We start from the raw sequence: 20,000 nt of genomic DNA on the forward strand, positions 1-20,000 counted from the left end.
GGAGGGGGAGGGATGCAAGCACCAAATTGAATTCCAGCAGCTGGTCCTGGGAGACTGCTGCAGAGAAACGCTGCGTCTGTGGGGAGGAGCCAAACTTTCCGTGGGAGGGGAGCAGATGAGGCCGGATCAGTGCATCACCACTTCACCAACAGACTCCACATCAAACCTAATTAAATTTAGACGGCTGCATGAAATGGGTTTAGCTTGTCCTAATGAATTCTTGCACTCCGACACTCACACCAGAGTCTCATTGCCAAAAGGACAAAAGACGGTGGGGTGTGGGGGTGGGGGGGTGGGGGGGGTGGGTGTGGTGGGCGCGGTGGCTTCGTCCAGGCCTGTCTGTCAGGTGTCCAGGTGAAACAGAGAGAGAAGTTCTGCTCGCTGTTTCTCCTTCACAGCCAGCAAATCTGGGTCAGACTGGAGTTGAGAGAAGCTGAGGACGGATGAGATGAAGGCAGACCCCCAGACCCCCCCATCCTCGGGTCAGTTCAGCTCCTGGCTGGTGTAAATACATCCGCCTCTAACCAACAAACAAGCCCACGCTGGCCAGTGTCTGAGGGGGTGGCTGCCCCCCTTCATGACCCCTCCATCATGCTAACGTGTGAAAGTCTAAATACTGAGTCACGCGTCGGTGTGTTCATCAGCCAAGAGAGTCCTCACATCCCATCAAACATGGTTCTGTGTTCCTGCAGTCACATGATCAAACACGTGCACATTTCTACTCAGTTGTCTGATGTGTGACCCTCCGCCATCTTTCTCGACTTCTGCTGCACATTAAAACATCTGGTCAGTGTCACTGAAGAACTCAGGAGGTTAGGAAGCACTGATGACATCATAGAGATCCTCCAACACTGCCCCCTCATCATGGCTGCGGCCATGACTGGGAACATCAACTAACGTTGTTGAAGGTGTAAAGCGTCACATGACCCCTGAGTGTTTTCACTCACCAGCTGCAGCCAGATGTTGGTGGTCAGCACCTGGTTCTTCTCGTCCTGAACACAGAAGAGAACAATCAGCTCCTGAGTGAAAATGGTCCTCGCCATTTCCTCTCTCCATTTAAATGAATCTCAAATGTGGCCGTGGGCCAGCGGAGGGAGGATGACGAAGAATCACATCAGTCTGATGAATGTTCAGCCTCTGAAAGCGTCCCCTGGCAGCTGAGCACGTGGAGAATTGAAGAAGTGAGGATGGAACAAGGTCGGGCATCAGAGGTAACAGGTTGGGTGGTTTGATTCCACACTGACCTCCAGCCACTTCAACTACTCCTTGATCCTGATCACAACCATTGGAGTTCCCTTCATTCCCTCCTGCTTCGTCATCCTTAACTACATTCATGTGTGAGTCCCAGGAAGATGGAGGTCACGGCAGGTTCAACGCAGAATGACGGTCATCTTCCCATCAGCTGCTGGTCCAACTGCACTGCTCCCAAATCTGCAGCTAAAGTTTCATATTTCCACACGTGAAGCAAATACTGGACTAGAAATGACCAGAGCCACTGGTTGACCGCTTCACCAGAACCTCCTTCAGGTATTTTATGGTTTATCTGCAGTGATCAACCCCACACCTCTGAGCTGCTACACTGGAGGGCTCTCCATCGCATCAGGGATCCTCCATCTATGGTCACATCCACTCACACGACAGGAGGACTTGGATAATCACTTCAACTGGCCTAACTAGTACTATCTGACTGAGAACAGGTCTTGTGCAGGTGGTGAGCCTGCAGGCAGAGATGCATGCTGACGCTGGCGTGTTCTCACCACATCCATGATCTGCAGCAGGCTGAAGGTGAAGTGAACAGTCAGGCTGTGAGAGTCGTTCTTGACTGGTCGTTCCAGAGGGTTGTAGTTCCTCATCAGCTCAGTGTAGAGACGCCGCTGGTAAACACCCTGCAGAGAACCTGGACACAAGACAGACGGAACAAGTCAAGTCAGGTCAGCTTTATTTGTACGGCACCAAACCCCAACCAAAGTTCTGTCCTGACTCTGTCCAAGTAGAGCAGGTCCAGCACCTCCCTCCTTCAATGAACCTCCACCCAACAATTCTCCATCAGCAGCACATCCTGCAACAGCAGCCCCCAGAACCTTCCTTTACCAGCAGGAAGGTGGAGCAGATCCAGGATGAGTGGGGACGGAGAGAGAGCAGGAGAGCAGGACAGAGACAAAGACAGAGAATGGAGGAGGACAGAGAGACAGAAGGAAAGAGAGGGACAGAGATAAAGAGAGAGAAAGGAGGAGAGACTGATGGACAGAGACAAAGACAGAGAATGGAGGAAGACAGAGAGACAGAAGGAAAGAGAGGGAAAGAGATAAAGAGAGAGAGAAAGGAGGAGAGACTGATGGACAGAGACAAAGACAGAGAATGGAGGAAGACAGAGAGACAGAAGGAGAGAGAGGGACGGAGATAAAGAGAGAGAGACAGGAGGAGAGGCTGATGGACAGACGGGGACATGAGCAGGTGGAGCTACGGGCGGCAGCTGGAGCCTCTTCAGGTCTGGAGCCTCCTCCAGCAGCACCAGGATCTGGGATGTATGAGGACAGGAAGAGGAGAGAGAAGCCCAGTGCATCATGGGAGATCCCAGCAGTCTGAGCCTATAGCAGCAGATCTAAGGGCCAGCCTAAGCAGTCCTGACTATAAGCCTGATCAACAAGGAGGTCTTAAGTCTGCTCTTAAACCTAGAAAGGGGGTCTGGGTCTAGAGTTTAATAAAGGAAATGATGGTCCTCCATGTTTCCTGTCCTTCAGACAGGCCTCCAGTTCAGTCAGCTGGTTTGTTCCATGTGGATCATTGATGAGTTCAGCTGTGTGTCGTCTGCATAGCAGTGAACATTAATGGAGTGTTTCCTGATCATGTGACCTAGAGGAAGCAGGTACAGGGTGAAGAGGACTGGTCCAAGCACAGATCCTTGTGGAACACCTGAACTGACTGTAGTGGTTCAGAGGAATTCTACATTTATTATAACCGAGTCATAAAAGAGACGTAAAAGAGACGTATAATTCTTTGTGCTAAGCTAACTAGCATGGGTCTAGGCTCCCAAGAGAAGGGTACCTATGGTCTGGAGAATAAAAACCTCCTCGAAAAGTGTGCATGTTCCTTTAAGAGAAGTGTTTCTGAAAGAGGCAAAGGTAAAGAAATGAGCTTTTATAAAAGCAAAACTGTGACCTCATGAATGCGTTCCTGTTGAAGTTCTTTAACTGAAACAGAACAGAGAAACTTTAGGTTGCTGAAAGAGGCAGAAAACACCTCAGGGTGCAGCAAAGAGATCACGACACAACCGACTGAAGGTAAACGTATTCAAGTCAGAGGGAATTCTGAGAGCAGAAGCCACGCTGTTCCTCGTGCAGTTGAAGATGGCGTCATCTCCTGTGAACGGAGTTAGTGTCATCTCATCAGATCAAAAAAAAAAATCTGATCCTGAACCAGATGTTGCTGATGGTGGATAACAAGTTTGTGTCTGAGAGCCGAAATTTTGTTTCAAAATTTGAGCCTGCAAGCAACCGTAGGCTCCTTTTAGCGAGGGGCTGCAATCTCCAACTTCTCCACTAGAGGTCACTGGATCCCACTGACATGCTGGTCCATAAGAAACTGGAACTTGCAATGTTTTGACAATTGCCTGGTTTCAGTTTCCTGGTGTGACACCCCTTCTGCACCACCTGTGTGTCTCGGAGTGGTTCATGTGGGCCAGTGTGAACACAGGAATCGTAAACAGGTGCACCAAAACAGACCAAGCACGCCACTGAAGACCTCGTTGTCAAGGTGTTCATCTGTGTGAGCCTGTGATTGGACCTTGACCTGACGACCGCCGTGCTCCACACGTTTGAGTTCCAAACTCTGCTAAGCACCTGTCCCAACAAACAGACAACCAGACAGACAAACAGACAACCATTGGCTCTCCCAGCCACGCCTACGGTCAATTTAGAGTCTGGATTAACCTGGTCCCTCTTGATGTCTTTGGACTGTGGAGGAAGCTGGAGTACCAGAGAGAACCCAGCAGGAACAGGGAGAACATGGAGACTCACCCAGAAAGACCCCGTGCTGCAGCCGGGGCTCCACCCACAACCTTCGTGATGGGGGACACAGTGAGGACCACTGCTCCACCCACAACCTTCTTGCTGGGGGCCACAGTGAGGACCACTGCTCCACCGGGCCGCCTGTTCTAAGTCTTTTGGGTTAATTAGTGGTTGGCAAACCAGTGTCACGTAGTTTGTTGGGAGAAGTTTTTGTTCGCCTGAATTCTTCAACTGAACCTTTCCAAGCTGATGGACACGTGATGTGATTCAGACCAGAGCCAAGGACCTGGAGGTGTGAACGCACCCTTGTTATCCGTACGCAGCAGATGCAAAGACTCACCTTTGAAGTGGAGTACATAATTACATCACCAACAATAATGACGTCTTTATCAATACTGGCAGGTTTATTTCAGAACAAATTATCCCACCGTCGTTCATGTCTTCATCGAAGTCAAACGTGAAGGCTTTTACAAATCAAATCCTCTTTTGGAAATTCAGATGTGGCTTTGTCCGTCAGTCATTCCACTTCAGACTTCAATCAGAACCCTGCAGCTTGAAAAGGTCACCGTTTCTATGAGATTTAAAACGCAAGTGCAGATTTGACATTTTCATTTTGTTGCTGTCAGAATTTATGTTGCAGAATTACACCAGAAATGTCCTTCATCTGATCCAGGACCTGCATCCGAGACGTTTCACCAACATTCAGCAACTCTTCGTGGCTGTTTGATGTTTTATTCAAGTCGGCTTAAATTTGCTTCCATCAATTTTCGAAATGTTAAAGACGAGACGAACCTCTGGACGATGGTAAAGTTGAAGCTGATGATGCGTCAGTTAAACAACAGAGAAAGGAAACAAATGAAATGGTGAGACAGAGCCTGAGTGTGTGTGTCGTGTGTACATGCGTGTGCGTGCGTGTGTGTGTGTCTGCGTGTGCGTGCGTGTGTGTGTGTGTCTGCGTGTGCGTGTGTGTCTGCGTGTGTGTGTCTGCGTGTGTGTGTGTGTGCCTACCGTGCACCAGGCAGCAGAGTGTCAGGATGTGCAGGGTGAAGATGCGAGCCTCCATCCTTCCTCAACAGCGCTGGAGTGATGATGAGCGCTTCTCCTGAAGAATGCCGGTGGTGTGTGTGTGGGGGGGGGGGGGGTGAATGGAGGATTGGCTTGGAGGTTGAGGAGAAGAGGCTCCGCCCCCACAAACATCAAGCAGATTATCCAGCTGGAGACTGAGGAGGAGGAGGAGGAGGAGGACCGAGGAGGAGATCTCGACTGTGGCTGATCTGACTCTTCTCTCCTCCGTCCAGGTCATGTGACCTGTCCAGTTGGTTTGTTGGCAGGTTTATGAATTATTTCCTGAAAATGGGATACATCCTGGTCCAGGAGGCTGTGAATGTTGATCTGGATCTGAGTTTGGGAATTTCTGGAGGGATTCCCAACAATATACGGCAGCCTGCAGCAGCCATAGACAAAAGAGACTTTATTACTCGTTCCCTCACTGTAATTAATTTGTGGGCATGAGATGTAACATGTTCCCTCCACTTAGTTACCTTGAGGCTCCAGGTGTATAATTGATGTGTTATTCAGGCAGAACTTGATCCTCACAAAGGGACAAACAGTGTTGCTGGTAAACCGGAGGGAGCCTGCAGCAGACTGACTTGCTTCCTTCCTCTCAGAATCCAAACCTGACCCAGATAGCGAGGCTGCCAACTCCTCAGCTGGAGGATCGGCATCTTCAGGTTCGACTGAAGAAAAACTACCTGGAGGTGGGGATTTGTCTGATCCGAGCATCTTAATATCTCACAGAGCTTTCGACCTTTGGACTCCGTCAGCAACTGTGTCCCACAGAGGAAAATCATCATCCTCACCGTTACATTAAAATCTACGAATAAATCTTATCCTCCAGGAAAGAAGTGAAATTTAGTTTCATCATTGTGTGATAACTGTTGGAGCTGCTGACATCACTCTCTAATGAAAGCTGAACACTAAGATGCCGGCCTGGGTGGGTTCTCTCTGGTACTCCAGCTTCCTCCACAGTCCAAAGACATCAAGAGGGACCAGGTTAATCCAGACTCTAAATTGACCGTAGGCGTGGCTGGGAGAGCCAATGGTTGTCTGTCTCTCTGTGTTGGCCCTGCCATGGACTGGTGACCTGTCCAGGGGGAAGGCTGCTGGGATAGGCTCCACCCCCACCACCCTGAACAGGAGAAGAGGGAGAAGATGGAGGGAGGGATGGATGATGGATGGATGGAGGGATGGATGGAACATAAACTATGGAAGACCTGGAAGAAAAACAAATATGATGGTCATACCAGGATCGTTCAGCTAATTTTTTTGATGTGACACAATCCACATTGTTTTTTTGGTGAAAAGTAAAGTGATCTTGAGCAGGTTTGTTCTGTTTCTGTTCGGTTTGAAACACGGTGTTAAAAAGCTGTGTGTTCTTTTGAAAGGCAGCAGGACATTTTAGCTGCGGTGGTTTGGTCCGTAGAGATGAGGTGAACCGCTTTCACCGAAATGTGCGCTGACATCAGCATGTGGCGCCCTCTGCTGTCAGGATTTTGTTTACTCAATTTCATTTCAAAGGAAGTCCATCCATCCATCGTCATCTTCCGCTTATTCCTACACATTCGCGGGGGGTCGCGGGGGGGTGGAGCCTATCCCAGCATCTACTGGCGAGAGGCGGGGTTCACCCTGGACAGGTCACCAGTCCATGGCAGGGCCAACATACAGAGACGAACAACCATTCACACTCACATTCATACCTACGGTCAATTTAGAGAATCAATCAGCCTCGTCCCCAAATTGATGTCTTTGGACTGTGGAGGAAGCTGGAGTACCAGAGAGAACCCAGCAGGAACAGGGAGAACATGGAGACTCACCCAGAAAGACCCCGTGCTGCAGCCGGGACTCGAACCCGGAACCTTCTTGCTGTGAGGCCACAGTGCTGACCACTGCACCACCGTGCAGCCCTCAAAGGAAGTCATGGACTCTAAATCACTGGTTTTTTTCAGAACCCAACTGTTACTTCAAAGACAGACTTTGAATAGAAAACATGGTAAAGGTTGAAGATACTTTTCTGTTTTCTGTCACGTCTCAAATTTGACACTGGCAAAGAACAATGAGCTCCAACGCAGGGTTGCTACACGACCTGATGGACCACCAGAGGACTGAACTGAAATATCCTGTAGAATCTGTACTTTCACTTTTGATTTTAAAATTTCCTCAGAATCAGATACTTTTACTAGAGTACAAGTTTTTCCTGTCCTGGCTTCCATACTGAATTTCACAGCGTGTTTCTCTCTCCTCCATCACCTGTGAAAAATGTCAAAATCTGCCTCTAAAAGTTTCCCAGCCTGTTTACCCGATAACAGCAAAAGCATCCGTAGACAGATGGCTTTAATTCTGAGACGCATCCCAGCATCCTCTGCTGCTTATTAGCAGCGCGTCTTCAGCACTAATGAGCCAACATGAAAGCATGAGAATGTTTCAGAAAGTTAAAACTCCAGAATACCGGAGATGAAGAGGGAGAGAATAAATTCCACAACTGCCGGAGAGACGAGCTGAAGCCCCACTGAGACGTTTGATCCTGTTTGTTTTAACTTAAGAAACTGCTGCTGAAGTTTTGTCCCTCACTGAATAAACCAACACCAACAGCTGCTTTGTTCGAGAAGTATTGTGCACAAAAAATTTTAAAATTTTAAAAATCCAATTAGAGTGGCAACGGCAGTCAAACTTCACCCCTAACATGACCACTTCCTGTTGGACTACAAACACACCTCATCCCTGACATGACCACTTCCTGTTGGACTACAAACACACCTCATCTCTGACATGACCACTTCCTGTTGGACTACAAACACACCTCATCTCTGACATGACCACTTCCTGTTGGACTACAAACACACCTCGTCCCTGACATGACCACTTCCTGTTGGACTACAAACACACCTCATCCCTGACATAATCACTTCCTGTTGGACTACAAACACACCTCATCCCTGACATGACCACTTCCTGTTGGACTACAAACACACCTCATCCCTGACATGATCACTTCCTGTTGGACTACAAACACCTCATCTCTGACATGACCACTTCCTGTTGGACTACAAACACACCTCGTCCCTGACATGACCACTTCCTGTTGGACTACAAACACACCTCATCCCTGACATGACCACTTCCTGTTGGACTACAAACACACCTCATCTCTGACATGACCACTTCCTGTTGGACTACAAACACCTCATCTCTGACATGACCACTTCCTGTTGGACTACAAACACACCTCGTCCCTGACATGACCACTTCCTGTTGGACTACAAACACAACTCATCCCTGACATAATCACTTCCTGTTGGACTACAAACACACCTCATCCCTGACATGACCATTTCCTGTTGGACTACAAACACACCTCATCCCTGACATGACCACTTCCTGTTGGACTACAAACACACCTCGTCCCTGACATGACCACTTCCTGTTGGACTACAAACACACCTCATCTCTGACATGATCACTTCCTGTTGGACTACAAACACACCTCATCTCTGACATGATCACTTCCTGTTGGACTACAAACACAGCTAATCCCTGATATGAAAACTTCCTGTTGGACTACAAACACAGCTAATCCCTAACATGACCACTTCCTGTTGGACTACAAACACACCTCATCTCTGACATGACCACTTCCTGTTGGACTACAAAAATACTTCAAAACTAGATAAGTTCCTGGTTCGGCTCTCTCTATGTACGATGATAATGAATCTTCTTCCTCTTTTACTCTTTCAAAAAACAGCAACCAGCAGTTCTTTTATCTTTACAAATCATTTATTGGTTTTACTCCTTGATTATTCATTTTTAAATCTCCACAGAAGACGGATGAGAAAAGTGTATTCCAGTCTCTGATGTTCATAAACGCCCCGCCAGCTTGTCGTTCAGGTAGCTGGATGTTTTGGCGTCCTGCAGCAGTGTTTTGGTGATGTCGAACAGTTTGTGTTGGTAGGCCAGCCTGTAGCGGGCGTACACATCCTCACAGTGAGTCAGCAAGCGCTTCATGTTTGGTGTGACACTGCTGGGGGCACCGTCCAGCCTGGAAAAGACAAGTCATCACAAATTATAAGCTGTTTTGCTACGTCCTGTCACAGAATAGGCTATTCCATGAAAATCCTAACAATAATAATCAGCATCGTGGGAAATCCTAAAACATTTAATTGAAGTGTGAGAACATGTACAACATGTGATGATTAGCAATTCTATCGTCAGTCCTCAGTCGAGCTGAACTTCTGGGTTCGGGCTCACTTCTTGAAGATGTCCTCGAACAGACCCGAGGTCAGCGGACGGTGGCGCTTGAACTCCTCCAAGTAAACAAAGTCTCCATTCAGGATCACCTTCTGGAATAGAACCTCCGCCCAGTCGGGGGTGTAGCAGTACGCCTCCGACACAACGAACACCTGAGACAAACGCCAGAGGTCATCGAAGGTCAAGCTGAGGCTCCAGTACACTGGAAATAAAGGGTTGATAAACGACTGACGGCGTCCCATCACTGACCTGGAAGCACTGCGTCAGCGCCATGACAGCGGCCGGTAGCTCGGCAGGTCGGAGGTTGATGAGGCGCAGGTTTGATCCCTGATTCAGGAAGTGGAGCTGGAGGGTGACAAGCTTGGCCATTCGAACACAGCGAGTCGCCTGACGCACACACGAGTCCTGGAACACACGACTCACAACGTTCCAGTGAAACAGGGTCGTGACCTTTCTGGGCATTTCAGTTTACAAGGTCCGAGGTTTGTGCAGCCAATGAAATCCTGAAAACAATCACTGTTGCTCTCGCTAACCACCATGTGACCTCCACCCAGCACTACTACAGCCATGTGTCACCCTTTCACAGCATCTGGGTCGACAACTGCACTGACGATGTTTCATCACCTCAATCAGTAAAAATGTAAAATAAATCTTTGAAAGAAGGAGAAGAGTGTGAAGAGAGTCGGGTACCTTGGAGAAGCTCTCGGCGGCGTCCTTCAGCAGACCCAACACCTTGACCAGCAAACGCTTAAGATCAGGAGTTACAACTGTTGACGGACAGGAAGCAGAGGTCAGAGGTCATCAGAGGAGGTCAAACCTGATGATGAGGCTACTGGCGTCACAGCAGCTCACCCCACGCCTGAGACTCGATGATCTTCAGCTGCGTTCTGGCGGCCATCTCGTGGTTCTCTCCGATCTCCCTCCTCATGCTGAAACACAGCGCCACCATGTTGTGTTTCTCGCTGTCTGCAGGGAGGCAACGCTTGAGGTAGTCCAGCAGCGCCGTCTTCAGGCTGGAGCTCTGCAGCAGCACCAAACCCAATAACCTGTCAGCTCACATCAACCACCTTGTGTGTGTGTGTGTGTGTGTGTGTGTGTGTGTGAGACCTGTCCTCTGTCTGTGTCCACCTTCTTCCTTAGAAGCATCTCAAAACGATGGTTCTGATGCAGCAGGTCGAACACGTACGTCATTTCATTATACCTGCCGATACCTGTCAACAAGCGCACCTGAGCACAACACTGGGGGTTAGTTCAGGTGTCTGTGGTAACGGTGGGACAGTAGAGAGTCTGGTTAGTTCAACTTACAGTCATCATTTTATTTTAGAAAGACATTAAAAAGGAAATGCTAAATGAGAGATTTGGTGACATTCACAGGCCAGACAGGAAGTGATGTCATGATGTGGGCTCACTACTCACCAGCAGGCTGTAATGCTCACCAGGCGCCAGGTAGGTGTGGCTGAGGTGGCGAGCAGCCTGGAGCACCCTGACGATGCCCTCCATGTTGCAGGTGAGGCTGAAACAGTCGTGGGCGACGATCAGCAGCTCCACACCTGAAGAGAAGATGGAGGAACTTCACAAACATTCAAAAAGAACTGTATTTTAATAAATAAATGTTAGACTTTGTCAGCATCTCATGACTGCAAACACAATTTATTTTTATTTCAAATCACGAGTTTGGATCGAAAAGCGTTTGAGTGACAATTCATTGAGGAAGCGTCAGAAAGTTGATAGACTTACAATACTTGGTGGGCTTCTCCAGTCAAGACACTGATGACTGCTTTAAGATTTAACATTTTTTTCAAAACCCCGTGTCAGGTCGTGTTGGTTTGTGGAGGCGGAGCTTCAGAGACACGCTGGCCTCAGCAAAACCTTCAGCAAGTCACAGGCCCAGAGTCAGATTCAGTTTAAAACTGGGTTCAGTTCAGTTTAAGTTTGGGAAGCCTGGAGTCACTGAACAATGCCACAGGATGTGCCATGCGGTGTGGTCTGGTGTGGTCTGGTGTGGTGTGGTCTGGTGTGGTGCGGTCTGGTGTGCTGCAGTGCGGTCTGGTGCGGTGCGGTGCGGTCTGGTGTGGTCTGGTGTGGTGTGGTCTGGTGTGGTGCGGTGTGGTCTGGTGCAGTGCGGTGTGGTGTGGTCTGGTGTGGTGCGGTGTGGTCTGGTGCAGTGCGGTGTGGTCTGGTGTAGTGCGGTCTGGTGTGGTGTGGTCTGGTGTGGTACGGAGCGGTGTGGTCTGGTGTGGTGCGGTCTGGTGTGGTGCGGTGTGGTCTGGTGCGGTGTGGTGTGGTCTGGTGTTGTGCAGTGCGGTGTGGTGTGGTCTGGTGTTGTGCGGTGTGGTGTGGTGTGGTGTGGTGTGGTCTGGTGTGGTGCAGTGCGGTGTGGTCTGGTGTGGTGTGGTCTGGTGTGGTACGGTGCGGTGTGGTCTGGTGTGGTGCGGTCTGGTGTGGTGCAGTGCGGTCTGGTGCGGTGCGGTGCGGTCTGGTGTGGTGCAGTGCAGTGTGGTCTGGTGTGGTGTGGTCTGGTGTGGTGCGGTGTGGTCTGGTGCAGTGCGGTGTGGTCTGGTGTAGTGCTGTCTGGTGTGGTGTGGTCTGGTGTGGTGCGGTGCGGTGTGGTCTGGTGTGGTGCGGTGTGGTCTGGTGCAGTGCGGTGTGGTCTGGTGTAGTGCGGTCTGGTGTGGTGTAGTGCGGTCTGGTGTGGTGTGGTGCAGTGCGGTGTGGTCTGGCGTGGTGCGGTCTGGTGCGGTGCGGTGTGGTCTGGTGTGGTGCGGTCTGGTGCGGTGCGGTGTGGTCTGGTGTGGTGCGGTCTGGTGTGGTGCGGTGTGGTCTGGTGTGGTACGGTCTGGTGCGGTGCAGTGAGGTGTGGTCTGGTGCAGTGCGGTGTGGTCTGGTGTAGCGCGGTCTGGTGTGGTGCGGTGTGGTCTGGTGTGGTGCGGTCTGGTGCGGTGCGGTGTGGTCTGGTGTGGTCTGGTGTGGTGCGGTCTGGTGCGGTGCGGTGTGGTCTGGTGTGGTACGGTCTGGTGCGGTGCGGTGTGGTCTGGTGTAGTGCGGTCTGGTGTGGTGTGGTCTGGTGTGGTGCGGTGCGGTGTGGTCTGGTGTGGTGCAGTCTGGTGTGGTGCGGTGTGGTCTGGTGCAGTGCGGTGTGGTCTGGTGTAGTGCGGTCTGGTGTGGTGTAGTGCGGTCTGGTGTGGTGTGGTGCAGTGCGGTGTGGTCTGGCGTGGTGCGGTCTGGTGCGGTGCGGTGTGGTCTGGTGTGGTGCGGTCTGGTGCGGTGCGGTGTGGTCTGGTGTGGTGCGGTCTGGTGCGGTGCGGTGTGGTCTGGTGTAGTACAGTCTGGTGCGGTGCAGTGAGGTGTGGTCTGGTGCAGTGCGGTGTGGTCTGGTGTAGTGCGGTCTGGTGTGGTGTGGTCTGGTGTGGTGCGGTGCGGTGTGGTCTGGTGTGGTGCGGTCTGGTGTGGTGCGGTGTGGTCTGGTGCAGTGCGGTCTGGTGTGGTGTAGTGCGGTCTGGTGTGGTGTGGTCTGGTGTGGTGCGGTGCGGTGTGGTCTGGTGTGGTGCGGTCTGGTGTGGTGTGGTGCGGTCTGGTGTGGTGTGGTGCAGTGCGGTGTGGTCTGGCGTGGTGCGGTCTGGTGCGGTGCGGTGTGGTCTGGTGTGGTGCGGTCTGGTGCGGTGCGGTGTGGTCTGGTGTGGTGCGGTCTGGTGCGGTGCGGTGTGGTCTGGTGTAGTACAGTCTGGTGCGGTGCAGTGAGGTGTGGTCTGGTGCAGTGCGGTGTGGTCTGGTGTAGTGCGGTCTGGTGTGGTGTGGTCTGGTGTGGTGCGGTGCGGTGTGGTCTGGTGTGGTGCGGTCTGGTGTGGTGCGGTGTGGTCTGGTGCAGTGCGGTGTGGTCTGGTGTAGTGCGGTCTGGTGTGGTGTAGTGCGGTCTGGTGTGGTGTGGTGCAGTGCGGTGTGGTCTGGCATGGTGCGGTCTGGTGCGGTGCGGTGTGGTCTGGTGTGGTGCGGTCTGGTGCGGTGCGGTGTGGTCTGGTGTAGTACAGTCTGGTGCGGTGCAGTGAGGTGTGGTCTGGTGCAGTGCGGTGTGGTCTGGTGTAGTGCGGTCTGGTGTGGTGTGGTCTGGTGTGGTGCGGTGCGGTGTGGTCTGGTGTGGTGCGGTCTGGTGTGGTGCGGTGCGGTCTGGTGTGGTGCGGTGTGGTCTGGTGCAGTGCGGTGTGGTCTGGTGTAGTGCGGTCTGGTGTGGTGTAGTGCGGTCTGGTGTGGTCTGGCGTGGTGCGGTCTGGTGCGGTGCGGTGTGGTCTGGTGTGGTGCGGTCTGGTGCGGTGCGGTGTGGTCTGGTGTGGTACGGTCTGGTGCGGTGCGGTGTGGTCTGGTGTAGTGCGGTCTGGTGTGGTGTGGTCTGGTGTGGTGCAGTGCGTTGTGGTCTGGTGTGGTGTGGTCTGGTGTGGTGCAGTGCGGTGTGGTCTGGTGCGGTGCGGTCTGGTGTGGTGCAGTGCGGTCTGGTGTGGTGCGGTGTGGTCTGGTGCAGTGCGGTCTGGTGTGGTGTAGTGCGGTCTGGTGTGGTGTGGTCTGGTGTGGTGCGGTGCGGTGTGGTCTGGTGTGGTGCGGTCTGGTGTGGTGTAGTGCGGTCTGGTGTGGTGTGGTGCAGTGCGGTGTGGTCTGGCGTGGTGCGGTCTGGTGCGGTGCGGTGTGGTCTGGTGTGGTGCGGTCTGGTGCGGTGCGGTGTGGTCTGGTGTAGTACAGTCTGGTGCGGTGCAGTGAGGTGTGGTCTGGTGCAGTGCGGTGTGGTCTGGTGTAGTGCGGTCTGGTGTGGTGTGGTCTGGTGTGGTGCGGTGCGGTGTGGTCTGGTGTGGTGCGGTCTGGTGTGGTGCGGTGTGGTCTGGTGCAGTGCGGTGTGGTCTGGTGTAGTGCGGTCTGGTGTGGTGTAGTGCGGTCTGGTGTGGTGTGGTGCAGTGCGGTGTGGTCTGGCATGGTGCGGTCTGGTGCGGTGCGGTGTGGTCTGGTGTGGTGCGGTCTGGTGCGGTGCGGTGTGGTCTGGTGTAGTACGGTCTGGTGCGGTGCGGTGTGGTCTGGTGTAGTGCGGTCTGGTGTGGTGTGGTCTGGTGTGGTGCAGTGCGTTGTGGTCTGGTGTGGTGTGGTCTGGTGTGGTGCAGTGCGGTCTGGTGTGGTGTGGTGCGGTCTGGTGTGGTGTGGTGCGGTCTGGTGTGGTGTGGTGCGGTCTGGTGCTGTGTCGTACTGCAGCTCAGGTCTCTCAGTGGGATTCCGTTGATGCTCTCCAGCAGTTTGATCCCCACCAGGTTCGGGTCATCACACAATTTGATCAGCTGTACCAGTGAGTCCCGCCCCTCTGATGGCCTGAACACCTGCCTCTCAGCTGACACACACACACACACACACACACACACACACACACACACACAGACTCAGTCTCACCATTTCATTTGTTTTCTTTCACTGTTGTTTAATTGACACATCATAACTTTGAACGTTCCCGCTCTCACCAGGCTGTAGCTCTTGGGTGGCTGCCAGCAGTGCCTGGACCAGCGCCGAGCAGACCAGCGCCGCAAGTGTGTCTGCAGAGAAACCCTGAGCCCTGATGAAGTTCTGAGCCTTTCTGAAACGCTCCGGCTGCTCCGACAGCAGCAGCTTCTCCAGCACAGAGCGAGGCTCCTCCTGGCTGATGTGAGCGAAGGAACACTGCAACTCCTGAAGATGACAGCACCCTCTCAGGATTAAACTCAGACACTCAGGATTAAACTCAGACACTCAGGATTAAACTCAGACACTCAGGATTAAACTTGTACGCTGACAGAACTTCCACCCTCAAACCTGAGGTCAGAGTGAACGCAACAGTGACTGTAGGTTTGGGTTCAATTCCAAATCAAGCCTGCGTTCTCCATCCATCCATCCATTGTCTTCCACTTTTTCCTACATTAAGGGTCGCGGTGGGGGTGGAGCCTATCCCAGCGTAAACGGGTGAGAGGGGTTCACCCTGGACAGGTCACCAGTCCATGGCAGGGCCAACACATAGAGACAGACAACCATTGGCTCTCCCAGCCACGCCTACGGTCAATTTAGAGTCTGGATTAACCTGGTCCCTCTTGATGTCTTTGGACTGTGGAGGAAGCTGGAGTACCAGAGAGAACCCAGCAGGAACAGGGAGAACATGGAGACTCACCCAGAAAGACCCCGTGCTGCAGCCGGGGCTCCACCCACAACCTTCTTGCTGGGGGGCCACAGGGAGGACCACTGCTCCACCCACAACCTTCTTGCTGGGGGGCCACAGGGAGGACCACTGCTCCACCGGGCAGCCGCCTGCGTTCTCTCACCCATTATTATTATTATTCTTATTATTATTATTACTACCTTGGAGAGCTGGTAGAGGCTGAGGACTTGTTTGCAGTAGTTGTTGCCATGGCGACAACTATCCACCAGTTTCTGGAGCTGGACAGCGACCTCGTCCTCAGGAAGGGGAAGCATCACAAACGATGACAGGCTGCTGAACGACGTGGCTGCAGGAGGCCAAGACAAGTCTGATGTTGCTTTGATTTCATATCAACCAAGGATCAAAATAAGGCCGAAGGAGTGACAGTGAGTAGGAACACACTGCACCATCAAAACTCACTTAACTAAACTACAACTCTTAAACTTCCTGTTTTGTGACTGAAGATCTGAACCTTCGTCATCCTGGCCTGACTGTGACAGGTGAGGCACCGTCGGAGTAAAACTCACAGCTGCTGATGATCCTCCCCGTCTGAGCTTCTGCCGGCTCTTGCTGCGTTTCGGGGTTCAGTTCTCCAGACGCCAGGCCTCGACAGCGCAGCACCACCCACATGTCAGGGTGATAGAGTGAGAAGTAGCGGCACACTCGGCTCGCCTCATGGATGCTGCCCTCATCGAGCAGGTGATCAACCAGCGATGCAACAACACTCCTCTCCTCCAGAGTCAACGGTGAGTCCCCAGCCAGCCGCTCCGGCTCCTGGCTGGGACCTGGGAGTCCATCCAGACTGAGGCACGCATCCGTGTTCAGGTCCAATATGTTGGAGAAAGAGAACTCTTCCTTCATTGCCCGCGTGACTGCAGGCGGTGGGAAGTTGAAAACGCTCTGCTTCTCCATGCCGACTGTGAGGATGTGTTGCCGGACACGACTGATCCAGAACCGTCTCTCCAGGTTCTCAATCTGGTCCATGGGAGCCGGCAGGTGCAGGGACAGCCAGTGAGCAGCGATCCCCAGCAGCAAGCACCGCTCCTGGACATCCAGCAGCTCCAGAGGAGCGTTCATCGCAGCTGAGGAGGCGACGCTCACACATTCAGCCTGAGACAGGAAGAAGTGGGAGGCGGCCTCGGGGTCGGCGCTGTCGGCCTTCAGCTGCTCGTGACACTTTCTCCAGAAACTGGCCCGCGTCTCTGACCTCCGCCACTGACGCTTGGCCCTCTGGGAGTTTACTTCCTGGAGAAGCTAAAAGGAAGATAAAAATAAATAAATACATCAAGAGTGTCCAGGACAAGATGAAGAATGAGATCTGAAGTCCACTGCGGCTGTCGGTCACATGACCGGCGTGTGGTGATTTCATGACCCACCAGCAAAGACATGGAGAACTGGAAGTTATGATAATATGACAAGAAGTCCATTGGCTCCATTGCCCCAACAAAACCAGGAGCAGAGACTATGGTGATAATTTGGATCATGCCAGTGCTGAGCGACATGAACCAGTGTTTACACACGCAGGTGAATAAGTGTGACTGTCAAAGTGGCGCTGGGGAGACAAACCTGGCGCAGCAGCAGACGATGGACGGGAAGGCCGGCCAGCAGGGCCACCTGTCGGGCCTGGCTGTAGCGCCCTCGGGTCTGCAGAGCATCCACTGCAGCTTGGAACTCCTCTTCCTGGATGGAGGGGGACGTGCACTGGAGCAGCTGAGGAGACACGCTGATCTCTGACCCCTGCAGCAACTCACTGAGCTGACTCAGCTTCTTGAAATCAGGACCTACACACACACACACACACACACACACACACACATGTGTGATCTGAGTGTGTTGCTCAGTGTCAAGTTGGCGACTCTCTGATCTCACCGTTGGACTTGAGAAGCTTGTCAACGCCGGCCAGCAGCTGCAGCAGCCGGTGGAGGTCGTACTGGGAGGAGCAGCGCTGCAGCATGGTGAGGAGCAGCACCGACGCCTGGCTCTCCACCCACTGCAGTGGAAGGCCACCGGAGGGCGCCAGGCCACCGTTCCTCAGCTGGGTCAGCAGAGAAGAAGAGAAAACATTGATTACAGTGGTTGTGAATGGGCGGGGGGGGGCAGTGTACTGGTTCACGACTGAAGATGAAACAGCGACGGGAAGTCTCCCGTTGACAAGGGTTTTCAAAAAGTGTATCTATTTCCTCATCAAGGAAGTTACATTTTCATAGTGTGTGTGTGTGTGTGAGAAAAACACAAAAACTGGATACGTCAGTGAAACCTCTTCACTCAACATCTGCTGTCCTCTAACTTCCAACATCGTAGAGAAACCAGCTTCTCATCCTGCAACCTCGTCTCATGGCGTCTCTCTTGCTGCTCTCCTGTTTGCCGTTTCCTGACCAACAGAGAACATGGAAGACAGACTCCCTGCCACCATCAGGCCCCTTCCTGAAGTGGACAACCCCCCACAGAGACAGTATCTTACAGTCACCAGCGTCCTCTGGAAGTCCAGCAGCGTGGCTTTGGCCTCAGAGAAGTTCCGGTAGTCGCAACACAGCTCAAACATCTTCAGCACCAGCACCAGCGGATTGTCCTGACAGGAGGAACAAGTTGACCTTCTCTGACCTCATAGGACCGGAAGTCTCTGCTCTGCTCTCAGGTTCTCACCTTCTGGAACAGCTTGAAGCCTTGGAGGAGGGGCCTGACGAGGCCCCGCCCCAGCAGTGTCTTCCAGATGATCGACAGGTCGTGCAGGGTCCACAAATGATGCTGGGGGGCTTCAGCCAGGTGGGAGGTGGCTTCCTCGGCTGTGACGTCATCAATGGAAGTGAGAACCCACACACACAGGCAGGACAGAAGCTCCGCCCCCTGTCAATCACAAGATATTTTTGTTGTCAGCGTTATTAGCTGCACTACATGTAAAGAGAAGGGAGGCAACATGTGAGCTTGGGCCAAACCCCAAAGGACTCAACGTCAATACCTGACCGGGCCGACCCGGTTTGGGATTTCTGAAGCAGCAGTTTACCTGTTGACAAGCGGCCAGCACAGCCAGCGTCGGGCAGCGTTGCACCAGCGCCTCTTGCAGCAGGTACCTGCAAGGTGCTGCCGCCTCCTGGCTCTGCAGGAGCAACTGGAACAGCTCAGTGGGAGGTTCTGGCCCCCCCGCGGCTTCACCTGCATCCCAACAATTAGTGTGTTCCTCAGGACCACACCCCCTCCTCTGACTGTACACCTGCAGATCCTGAAAGGCCAGACTCAGATGGGCCTGGAGGGTGGGGCGGAAATGAGTCACCAGTGACCTCACCTGGAATTAAAGGAAGCAAAATGTGGTCAGTGGGAGGAGTTTCTTATGATGCAACATCCTAATACAATATATTAACATGATGATGTCATAGTGGTGAGGGTTACCTGCTGGGGAGGGAAACTGTGCAGCTGGACAAACAACAGGAAGTGAATGAACTGTCCGTCAATGGCACAGTGGGCGGGGTAGACAGAGCTGAGGCTCAGACGGTGGAGCTGACAGAACTGAACAGGCAACGCCCACTCCTGAGCCGCCTCAAATGATGACCTGGCACGCACAGGCACACGCACACGCACACAGACACACACACACAGACACACACACACACACAGAGGTAATGTCTTGATATTTCAAGTTTTGTAAACAGATTAAAAAACTAAGAGAGGCCATGATTCTATGACATCATCAAGGTGAGCTCACCTCCCGATGCCCCTCTGCTCCAGACTGTCAGTCACCGCAGCTTCCAGGTAGCCAATCAGCTCCTCTGCTGCTCCGGGCTCCGCCTCTGCCAGCTTCACACCTTTAGACACTGAAAAAAGTGTGTGTTAATGCACAAGTGTGTGTGTGTGTGTGTGTGTGTGAATGCTGTGTTGGGCTGGTGTGTGTGTGTGTAGATGCTGTGTTGGGCTGGTATGTGTGTGTGTGTGTAGATGCTGTGTTGGGCTGGTACGTGTGTGTGTGTAGATGCTGTGTTGGGCTGGTACGTGTGTGTGTGTAGATGCTGTGTTGGGCTGGTGTGTGTGTGTGTAGATGCTGTGTTGGGCTGGTACGTGTGTGTGTGTAGATGCTGTGTTGGGCTGGTACGTGTGTGTGTGTAGATGCTGTGTTGGGCTGGTACGTGTGTGTGTGTGTAGATGCTGTGTTGGGCTGGTACGTGTGTGTGTGTAGATGCTGTGTTGGGCTGGTACGTGTGTGTGTGTGTAGATGCTGTGTTGGGCTGGTACGTGTGTGTGTGTAGATGCTGTGTTGGGCTGGTACGTGTGTGTGTGTGTAGATGCTGTGTTGGGCTGGTACGTGTGTGTGTGTAGATGCTGTGTTGGGCTGGTGTGTGTGTGTGTGTGTGTAGATGCTGTGTTGGGCTGGTGTGTGTGTGTGTGCGTGTAGATGCTGTGTTGGGCTGGTATGTGTGTGTGTGTAGATGCTGTGTTGGGCTGGTGTGTGTGTGTGTGTAGATGCTGTGTTGGGCTGGTGTGTGTGTGTGTGTAGATGCTGTGTTGGGCTGGTGTGT

At 52.6% G+C, this 20,000-nt stretch overlaps 2 protein-coding genes across 6 annotated transcripts in view; both read right to left on the reverse strand.

Annotated features, from left to right (window-relative positions):
• LOC147259485 (neuronal acetylcholine receptor subunit alpha-7-like) overlaps positions 1–5,075 on the reverse strand; it is an 18,195-nt gene extending 13,120 nt beyond the window's left edge. Inside the window, exons 1-3 of the mRNA XM_086207932.1 lie at positions 5,016–5,075; positions 1,758–1,897; positions 948–992 (exon numbers count right to left, since the gene is read on the reverse strand). Of these exons, the coding sequence (XP_086064058.1) occupies positions 948–992; positions 1,758–1,897; positions 5,016–5,070 (240 nt within the window). The 5' untranslated portion in view covers positions 5,071–5,075. The remainder of the gene's footprint in view (positions 1–947; positions 993–1,757; positions 1,898–5,015) is intronic.
• Positions 5,076–8,823: 3,748 nt separating this feature from the next.
• Positions 8,824–20,000, reverse strand: part of spg11 (SPG11 vesicle trafficking associated, spatacsin) — a 35,679-nt gene continuing 24,502 nt past the window's right edge. For all 5 annotated transcript variants that reach the window (XM_086209898.1, XM_086209896.1, XM_086209897.1 and 2 more), the window contains 18 exons: positions 19,193–19,301; positions 18,880–19,039; positions 18,497–18,775; positions 18,139–18,339; positions 17,957–18,064; positions 17,365–17,530; positions 17,062–17,276; positions 16,023–16,749; positions 15,657–15,802; positions 14,792–14,996; positions 14,527–14,664; positions 10,725–10,858; positions 10,416–10,535; positions 10,161–10,329; positions 9,999–10,075; positions 9,558–9,713; positions 9,309–9,460; positions 8,824–9,099 (listed from right to left, as the gene is read on the reverse strand). In XM_086209898.1, the coding sequence (XP_086066024.1) occupies positions 8,919–9,099; positions 9,309–9,460; positions 9,558–9,713; positions 9,999–10,075; positions 10,161–10,329; positions 10,416–10,535; positions 10,725–10,858; positions 14,527–14,664; positions 14,792–14,996; positions 15,657–15,802; positions 16,023–16,749; positions 17,062–17,276; positions 17,365–17,530; positions 17,957–18,064; positions 18,139–18,339; positions 18,497–18,775; positions 18,880–19,039; positions 19,193–19,301 (3,443 nt within the window). In that variant the 3' untranslated portion in view covers positions 8,824–8,918. The remainder of the gene's footprint in view (positions 9,100–9,308; positions 9,461–9,557; positions 9,714–9,998; positions 10,076–10,160; positions 10,330–10,415; positions 10,536–10,724; positions 10,859–14,526; positions 14,665–14,791; positions 14,997–15,656; positions 15,803–16,022; positions 16,750–17,061; positions 17,277–17,364; positions 17,531–17,956; positions 18,065–18,138; positions 18,340–18,496; positions 18,776–18,879; positions 19,040–19,192; positions 19,302–20,000) is intronic.

Source organism: Aulostomus chinensis, chromosome 7 (genome assembly GCF_037954235.1).
Source record: "Aulostomus chinensis isolate RoL2024-O1b breed Wild chromosome 7, RoL_Achi_v1.0, whole genome shotgun sequence".
In the NCBI taxonomy this organism is placed as follows: domain Eukaryota; kingdom Metazoa; phylum Chordata; class Actinopteri; order Syngnathiformes; family Aulostomidae; genus Aulostomus; species Aulostomus chinensis.